The 10,097-nt window shown below is 41.0% G+C and overlaps 1 protein-coding gene across 1 annotated transcript; it reads left to right on the top strand.

The window, feature by feature from the left end:
* Positions 1-2,434: 2,434 nt before the first annotated feature.
* On the top strand, positions 2,435-9,587 carry LOC137375817 (oxytocin-neurophysin 1-like). The gene is made up of 3 exons (XM_068043350.1): positions 2,435-2,554; positions 5,231-5,435; positions 9,501-9,587. Exons 1-3 carry the CDS (start codon positions 2,435-2,437, stop codon positions 9,554-9,556), a joined length of 381 nt encoding a protein of 126 aa, XP_067899451.1. The 3' UTR covers positions 9,557-9,587.
* Positions 9,588-10,097: the final 510 nt, after the last annotated feature.

The raw sequence follows: 10,097 nt of genomic DNA, 5'->3' as shown, positions 1-10,097 counted from the left end.
TATTACTCTATTAAACAATTAATTTTAAAATGCCAAGATTAAATTAAGCAGATGGTAGTTATCAACTTAATTTGGTGACATTGTTTATACATTTTATTATCATGGTTATGCAAAACACTTTTATCACCATTGGCTTCAAAACATAAGCACACCACTGATAACAGTTACTGCAAAATTGAGATGTGCTTTAATTGGTAAACTTTCTTGATAAGAATTCTCGGAAAAGTTGTGAACAAATGTTTATTTTCTCTCTTTGCCCTCCTCTCCTAGTGACATATTTATTTTTGACAACAGTTCTTGAGAAACTTCAGTAGAGCAGTCACTATCTCATATGAAGCATTTGCAGATGAAATGGATGGAGAATTTTGTCAATCTATGGAAACATTATGACATGAACTGCTGCTAATAAAATGCTTGAAAGAAAGTTTTTAAAAAGCTGCAGCACAGTAAATTGCTTAACTTACTTAACTTAATTTGAATATCAAAGCTATTTCTATAGCATGGACCTGGACTCAATGGGCCAAATGGCCTCTTTCTGTGCCGTAAATAACTCTATGACTTACTAATATCGAAGAAAGCATCAAATAGTGTGGTAACTGTGGACAATATTGCACAATCAACACTTTTCTGAAGAAAGTGAAATCTAGCTTTCTGATTACTCCACAGACTTCCAAAACATTGCACTACAAGCACCCAAAGAACCATCTTAATAGCTGCAGATATCGGTGAGATTTCACTGCAATTTTTTTATTACTAGGATCCACGTTCTTGTGAATAGACCCCACCTCATCTGCAGTCTGCAACATTTGTGCCTCAAAAAAGCTGTTAGTCAGCTTCAGAAAGGCAACTCCAAGGGAGTCGGGGTTTCTTGGCACGGTTCTTCAAGATGTTTGCTAGTTCCTCACCTCCTTCAGCACCTTTTAGAAATTCAATATGAATACTATCCACAGCTGCTGCTCTACCATTATTTAGGTCACCTTCATCCTATTGCATTGGCGCATTCTCTATATCTCTTAGATACTATATCTCTATGCTGTCTTCCATCAGTCTTGTCATGCAGCTGGATCCTTATATTATGACTCCTCTGTATCATTCTCATTCCAGCTCCAGAGAATGTGCTTAGAGAGTTTTTTTTTATTTTTATTTATTTTTTATTTAGAGATACAACACTGAAACAGGCCCTTCGGCCCACCGAGTCTGTGCCGACCATCAACCACCTATTTATACTAATCCTACACTAATCCCATATTCCTACCACATCCCCACCTGCCCCTCTATTCCCCTACCACCTACCTATACTAGGGGCAATTTATAATGGCCAATTTACCTATCAACCTGCAAGTCTTTTGGTGGTGGGAGGAAACCGGAGCACCCGGCGAAAACCCACGCAGACACAGGGAGAACTTGCAAACTCCACACAGGCAGTACCCAGAATTGAACCCAGGTCGCTGGAGCTGTGAGGCTGCGGTGCTGTGTCGCCCATTGTGCCGCCCACTGTGCCGTAGGTATTGGAGAGCATTGGGTTTGTTTCTTATTGACATCCCTGAAGGACTTTTTTTGGTCATGTCTAATGTCAAGATTTGATCAACAGAGGATTATTTTGGTGTCATTGTAATTAGAGGCAACCCACTGGTCTTGTTTCATGTGCTTACTGATCTCCCTGGCTGGACCATAATCTACCTTTAAAGCAATTTCAAGTACCTTTTTAAAGACCCTTTACTTTGGTTTACCTTAACAGAGAACTGGACCACTCGAGGCCACTGCTCTCCTCAAAGATATACATTTACAGAAGGAGCCTGCCTGTCTCCTTTAAGTTGCCCCAGAAACTTAGTTCTGCACAATTTCCAGCACAATAACACTCGCAACCCTGGGGCTCATCCATAATATGAAAACCAGGCTGAAGCAGGAAAGTCACACACTATGGGTTACAAAGGTACAATTTACACACCACCTGACTCACTGTTGAGTTTAAGCCAAATTGACAAATCTATGCTATGATATGAATTGTTATCAGACCATATTGCACACAACCCTTTAGAGAGACCTTGAGATGGAGAACTAGCAAACATTTCCAAAGGGGCAACAGAAAATATGACCTCCTTGCATCAGGTTCAAAGGAAGCAGCATTTAATTGGAAAATTGTATTCAGATTCAAACGTGTTGCACTCATGACGTTAAATAAATTAATTTCCTTTCTTTACTAATTACAAAAATAAAGCATTCATCAAGGTTATGGAGTGACCTCAGGTGAATCGTGAGTGGCACTATACTTGTATTCATTACAATAGTTTAGAAAATACATTCAGCCTGTGCTAAATTAGTAAAATGATAGCACCTCTGTACTCTGAATGTTTGTTCGGGGGTATAAATAAGGAGGATTCACAAATCTACAGTTTGAAAGGTTTTCTGGATCCAGATTCACTGGTAGAACATCATGCACTCTGCCTGCCTTGCCGTTTGTCTCCTCTGCCTCATCTCCTTATCTGCAGCTTGTTACATTAACAACTGCCCCGTAGGAGGCAAAAGATCCATCATGGACATGGAGATCAAACAGGTAAGCAGTAGCTTTCGTTGGTCTTTCTGTCAAGCTGTTTAAATGCTGGTGATTCTATTGGGCGATCATATTACTAATTGAGGAGGAGTATAATTTATATTTGAAGATTCCAGTGTGTATTTCATCTTTTGTGTAACTCAGGTATTTTATTATTGTTGCTTTTATACTGCAATTACTGATCTGAGTTCAGCAGCTATGCAGGACCTGCCAGTTCTGGTTGGACATATTCCAGGAGGTTTCATCAAATGATCTCCCACCTCCAACTGCCCCAACCAGTTAAACAGCATTTTTTTCCCCCATCTCCAATATTATTTCTAACTAATAAACAGAAGTGCTCAAAGAAAGTGAAAAAATACAACGATCGTCATTCTAATGCTCCTGTGATTTTGTCCCAGAACTGTTGCAGCAGCGACCTGGAGATTAATCGTTAATTTCTGGGTTGGTGGCCCTAAACTATGGTTGTAGATTCTGCAGAGCAGTATTTAATTAACTCTTCTGAGCATGAGTGATTGCCTGGACATGCACAACAGTGTCCACTAGCTAAGTATTTCATAGAATCATTCAGCCCAACCTACCTGTGCCAACTCTCTGAAAAAGCTAACCAATTACTCCCATTCTCTTGCTGTTTCCCCAGAACCCTGCCAATTTATCCTTTCAACTATTTATCCAATTCACTTTTGAAAGTTATTATTGGATCTGCTTTCAGACAGTGCATTCCAGCTCATAATAACTCACTGCAGTAAAAACAATTCTCATCTGCCTCTCTGGTTCTTCTGCCAATTACATTAAATCTGTGTTTTCTGCTTCTCATATTTGAACTAACTCCCTGCCCACAGAATCAGTAAGTGTGCAAGGGCCAATAATGGTGCCAGTGTCATGCTGTGCCTCCCTCTTGAAATAAAACATAGCTAATTCTGTACATCTGCCTATGCCCATGAGGGGAAGGTCTGTATACCATTTGCAGTCCCAAACTTGGGGGTGAGCACTCAGACCACAGCTAGATAAATGGAAACTAGTACCAGCGACTGTCCTGTGCAAAGTGCATTCTGCTTTCCAACCTGATTCTCGGCTCCTCCATGGGCCACATTTAGGTTACAGTAAAGTTAGGGTAGTAGTGGTAGTGCTGTAATACATTAGGGGTTGGAAGACTGACACTGCTGGAACCTCACTGAATGTCTGGATCCTCCGGAAAGCCTTGTGGGTTGCATTGTATGTGGTACCATCAAGCGGCTCTCCCATCCTTTCTGGTAAACACAGTTAGTTTGCTGATGCAAACTGAAATAGAAGTTTAATTATAGAGTGAGGTTTGCCAAACAAATCTTTACCTCCATTCGTGAGTTTACAAACCCAAAGGTTCTTTCCAGTGGCGGGGGGTGGGTGGGTAGTGGGAGGATATCTGCATTTTGTAACTCTCCCTTCTCACTGTTGGAAATACACATTCTCAGTATCATTTGCTTCTCCTCTCCAGTTTACCTCCCTTACCTGCATTCTGTGAAGTCACTGATTCTTGCTCATGTTTGATTACATGGGCACTACCTGCACTCTGGTATCTCATTCAGATAGGTTTAAAAATAGTGTCCAGCAGGTCAAATAGTCCTTTTCAGCACTCTTTAAAACAGGTGTGAACTAGATTTATGTTCCATTCAGTGTGAGATTGCTTCCTCCACATTATCCTATAGACAGGTTGAGCCCTGACTCTGGATCAGTGTAGCTACAAATTTAATACAGTTGTGAAGCAAGGTTGTTCAGACTGTGCTCTTAAGATCATATCCAACCCCAGACCCTGGCAATCCAGCTCTCAAAACTCAGGTAATCCAGTCTCTTTTTTTTTGTTTATTTGTTCTTGGGACGTGAGCATCGCTGGCAGGGCCAGCATTTATTACCTATTCCCTATTGCCCTTGAGGTGGTGCTGGTGAATTGCCTTCTTAAACCGCTGCAGTCCATGTGGTGTAGGTACCCCACAGTGCTGTTGGGGAGGGAGTTCCAGGATTTTGACCCAGCAAATGGCGATATATTTCCAAGTCAGGTCGGTATATGGCTTTGGGGAGAACTTGCAGGTGGTGGTGCTTCCAATGTGCCTGCTACCCTTGTCCTTCGAGGGGTTATGAGTTTGGAAGGTGCTGTCAAAGAAGCCTTGGTGAGTTGCTGCGGTCTTATATATTTGCCCAAATATTTCTTATTTATTAGATTTAATATATCAGTCTTGGATCAGTGGTGGCACTCTCATCTTTCTGCCAAAAGTGGGTTCAAATCTCACTTGAAATCTGGACATTTCAATATGATACTATCAAAGGTGCTGTTCTTCGGGTGAGACATTATAGTGAAGCCCCAAATGGCTTCTCAGGCGGATATAAAAGTGTCCATGACACTATTTGAAGGAGGGTTATCTTGACCAACATTTATCCCTCAATCAACAACATTAAACCAGATTATCTAATTGTTGTTTGTGGAAATGTGCTGTGCACAAATTTGCTTTTTGTTTCCTGACATTATGACAGTAACCACACTTCATTGGTTTGTGAAACACCAGAAGCTGTGAAAGGTTTATAAGTGTCGGTCTATTCTTTCTTAAAAGCACAGTTAGAATTTTGCATCAAAGTGTGAACTGTGAAAATTGTCCCTTGGAGCTTTTCCCCTGTAATTAAAACATTGACCCCTTTTCTATTTTTTTCCAGTGTATGGCATGTGGTCCTGGCAATAGGGGCCACTGCTTTGGAATGAGCATTTGCTGTGGGGAGGAGATTGGCTGTTACATTGGAACAGCTGAGACACTGAGGTGTCAGAAGGAAGACTACCTGCCCTTCCCTTGTGAACCCACAGGCAGACTCTGCGGTAGAAACGGCGGAAAATGTGCCTCATCAGGAATATGCTGCACTGAGGGTGAGTCGCTGGCTCATCAATCCTATTTTATTCAAAAGCAGGGCCTTAATTGATAACAATAAGTATGAGTGGTGTGTGCGTGTGGGGGAGGCCATGTGGGTTGAAGGAGCCAATTGCTCAAATGGCACATTTCATTTCTATTTTTGCCATCATCAATAATCAGAGTTAGTTTGCATTCATTTGATTTCAATTAAAATAATGTTTCCTTTCGGGATTTGCAGTTGACATGGGCTTTAAAACATTGTACAGTCCCACCATCCCATCTGGCAGGAGTGTAATTTATAACAGAATAAACTCGTAGAATGGTTAAAGCACAGAAGGAGGCCATTCAGCCCATCATGTCCATGCCAGCCCTCTGCAAGAGCAATTACCTAGTCCCACTTCCCTGCCTTTTCCCCATAGCCCTGCAAATTTTTTCCCTTCAGATATTTACACAGTTCTCTTTCGAAAGTCATGATTGAATCTGCCTTCACCACACTTTCAGGTGGTGTGTTCCAGATCCTGACCACTAGCTGTGTAAAATGATTTTCCTCATGTTGCCATTGCTTCTTTTGCCAATTACCTTAAATCAGTGCCCTTTGGTTCTCAATCCTTCCGCCAACAGGAACAATTTCTCTCTATCTACTCTGTCTGGACCCCTCATGATTTTGAACACCTCAATCAAATCTCCTCTCAACCTTCTCTTCTTCAAGGAGAACAGACGCAGCTTCTCAAATCTATCTGCGCAACTGAAGTTCCTCATCCCTGGAACCATTCTCGTGAATCTTTTCTGCCTCTCTAATGCCTTCACATCCTTCCTAAAGTGTGGTGCCTAGAACTAGACACAATACTCCAGTTGCGGCCAAACCAATATTTTATACAGGTTTATCATAACTTCCTTGTTTTTGTACTCGACGCCCCCAATAATAAAACCCAGGATCCCCTTTGCTTTATTGACTATTTTTTCAACCTGTCCTGCCACCTTCAATGATTTGTGCACATATACCCCTGATCCCTCTGCTTCTGCACCCCCTTTAGAATTGTACCCTTTAATTTATAGTCCCTCTCCTCATTCTTCCCACCAAAATGAATCACTTCAACCTTCTCTGCATTAAATTTCACTTGTCACTTGTCCACCCATTCGACCAGCCTGTCTATGTCCTCTTGAAGTTTCTCACAGTTCACAATACTTCCAAGTTTTGTGTCATTTGCAAATTTTGAAATGGTGCCCTGTACCCCCAAGTCTAGGTCATTAATATATATAAAGAAAAGCAGGGATCCTAACGCTGGCCTTTGGGGAACCCCACTGTATACCTTCCTCCAATCTGAGAAACAACCATTCATCACTACTCTCGGTTTCCTGTCGCTCAAATAATTTCATATCCTTGCTGCTACTGTCCCTTTATTCCATGGGCTCTAACTTTGCTGACAAGTCCGTTATGTGGCACTTTATCAAATGCCTTTTGGTAGTCCATGTACACCACATTGACCGCATTATCCTCATCAACCCTCTCTGCTACCTCATCAAAAAACTCAAGCAAGTTAGTTAAACATGAATTTCCCTTAAGAAATCTATGCTGGATTTCCTTAATTAATCCACATGTGTCCAAGTGAATGTTAATTTTGTATCCAATTATTGTTTTTAAAAGCTTTCCCACCACCAAGGTTAAACTGACTGGCCTGTAGTTCTGGGTATGTCCTTACACTCTTTTTTGAACAAGTGTGTAACATTTTCAATTCTTCAGTCCTTTGGCACCACCTCTGTATCTAAGGAGGATTGGAAGATTATCGGCAGTGCCTCTGCAATTTCTGCCCTTACTTCCCTCAGTATCCTTGGATGCATTTCATCCAGTGCTACATACGAATTAGAAGCAGGAGTAGGCCATTCGGCCCCTTTGAGCCTGCTCTGCCATTAATAAGATCATGGCTGATCTAATTGCAGCCTCCACTCCACTTTCCTGCCTACCCCCAATACACTTTGGTTCGCTTGTTCATCAGGAGTTTATCTACCTCTGCCTTAAAAATATTCAATGACCCTGGCTCCACTGCTGTCTGGGGAAGAGAGTTCCAAAGACTCACAACCCTCTGAGAGAAAATAATTCTCCTCATCTCCATCTTAAATGGGCCTCCTTTTATTTTTAAACTGTGTTCCCTAGTTCTAGTCTCTCCCATGAGGGCAAGCATCCTTTCAGCATCCACCCTGTCAAGTCCCTTCAGTATCTTACAGATGTTTCAATAAGATTACCTCTCATTCTTCCAAACTCCAATGGATACAGGCCCAACCTGTCCAGCCTTTTTTCACAAGATAATCCCACCGCACCACCAACACCACCTCCCACCCCCCTCCCCCCACCCCCACCCCCACCCCCACCATCCCAGGTATTAGTCGAGTGAACCTTCTCTGAACTGCCTCTAATGCATTTATATCCTTTCTTAAATAAGGAGACCAAATCTGTACACAGTACTCCAGATGTGGTCTCACCAATACCCTATACAACTGTAGCAAAACATCCCTAACTTTAATATTCCATTCCCCTTGCAACAAACAACATTCCATTTGCCTTCCTAATTACTTGCTGTATCTGCATACCAACCTTTTGTGTCCTGGTAAATTTAAGTACAGCCAGCCTATCTGATACCTTCTCTTTATCAATTTTTAGCCCATCAAATTTCTCAACCACCCCCTCTTTCACTATGACTTTGGCAGAATCTTCTTCCTTGTTGAAGACAGATGCAAAGTACTCATTTAGTACTTCAGCCATGCCCCCTGCCTCCATGCATAAATCCCCTTTTAGGTCCCTAATCAACACCACTCCTCCTTCTACTATTTAGTATGCCTATAGAAGACTTTTGGATTCCCTTTTATGTTAGCCATGTATCTCCTCTCATACTGTCTCTTTGCTTCTCTTACTTGTTTTTTTAATTCTTCTCTGAACCTTCTATATTCAGCCTTGTTCTTACTTGTATCATCTACCTATCTTATGCATCCTTTTTCTGCTTCATCTTACCCTCTATCTCTTTTGTCATTCAGGGAACTCTGAATTTGTTTGCCCTACCTTTCCCCCCTTGTGGGAATATACTTGACTGAACTATCTCCTCTTTAAAGGCAGTCCATTGTTCCTTTACAGTTTTGCCTGCCAATCTTTGGTTTGAATTTACCTGGGCCAGATCCATTCTCACACCACTGAAATTGATCACTGTCCCCTAAATGTTCCCCTACTGACACTTGATCTACTTAAAACAACCAAGATTTCTGTTTTCAGCAAAGATAAAATGTGAAGGTGAAATCATAAAATTACCTGGTGAAAAGCCTGCCAAGAGTGTATAACCAGAATTTCAGGAGCTCACTCCCTTATCATGTTTTATCCACTAATTCCCAAAAAGCACTCCTGGCAGATGAAACTGAACATACCTTCAAGTTCCTGGTTAGTTCTAGACGACCAGGTGGTGCAGAGAATGTAAACACGACACTCGCAAATCTGGAACCCAACCAGGCTGACAGGGAAAAGGTTTTTTTTCTTGTGGTTATAAGCATCCCAGGTATGCGATTGTATAGTTTCAAACTAGCCTTTAGTTTTCATAGACATCCATTGCAGGATTCAGCACATACTTAGCATAAAATTGGAAGTGGCACTGAAAGAATCACAAGGATGTCTAATGTGAGAATGTTACAATGGTCTGTTTTAGAAAATACCTCTTAGGTTGTGGCTAGAGCACATTGTTGGGTAGAGTAAAGGAAGCTCTGCACTACATCTGACCCATATTAGACCCTTCCTATGAATACTTGGTGCTGACATTGAATGTACAGCATTCTATGCGCAAGCAATGAAATCCCACTCTCAATGAGCACAGAATTTATCTTTGGAATTGGATTAATTTTCATGGTTATTTTTCCTCGAAGTTAGTAGTTTGCATAAACTTATTAATTTTTTTTATTACTTATGCTCATTTGGAGGAAGTCCATTCTAAGTACCTTGCACATTTCTGTAAAGACGTCCTTGGTTATGGTAACGGTTATTGGAGATGGTAAATGTAATAGTGGCGATAGTGCACATAAACAATAACTGTTGTGTTCCTCTATTACAGAGAGCTGTGCCATGGATCCCATGTGTGACACCAGGATCATCTTCTCTTCAGATTAATATGTGCATCAATGCACGACACAAAACCCTGAATTGTTACCTGAAGCTCGATGCCTATAGACGTTGAATAGAATCATCTTTTAATGCTAAATAGATAGGAATTATAACTTGTAAAGATTTTCAGACATATACAAATGCTTGAAGATTAATGTGAAATAATGCCAAAACTTAGAATAACAGTTAACAATAAATAAAACACATCAACTATTTGCTCCTTTTCTTGAGTATTTCTCATTTTCAAACAATGACATTTGAGAGGTGCTGTCAATATATAGCAAAATAAAGTCCTTTATTTCACAGGGTGAGAATTAAAATGCCAGAAAGAGAAGCCTCTTTGTACTGTTTAAACCAATGTCACATGAACAGCCTCACAGCATTTGCTGATGGCCCTAGAGCCACGTATATGAGAAGGAGCTTTCAGAAATTTGACACAAACTCTTCACAGATCTTAAAATCAAATTTTTGGAGAAAAATGTTTTCATTCACATCACTTTCGTGGGTTACAATTTACACTGGGAACATTCTGAAAGGAAGGCAGGAT

Source organism: Heterodontus francisci, chromosome 1 (assembly GCF_036365525.1).
Source record: "Heterodontus francisci isolate sHetFra1 chromosome 1, sHetFra1.hap1, whole genome shotgun sequence".
NCBI lineage: Eukaryota > Metazoa > Chordata > Chondrichthyes > Heterodontiformes > Heterodontidae > Heterodontus > Heterodontus francisci.
Note: the sequence above shows the minus strand (reverse complement) of the source record. Positions and strands in the feature narration are given on the sequence as shown.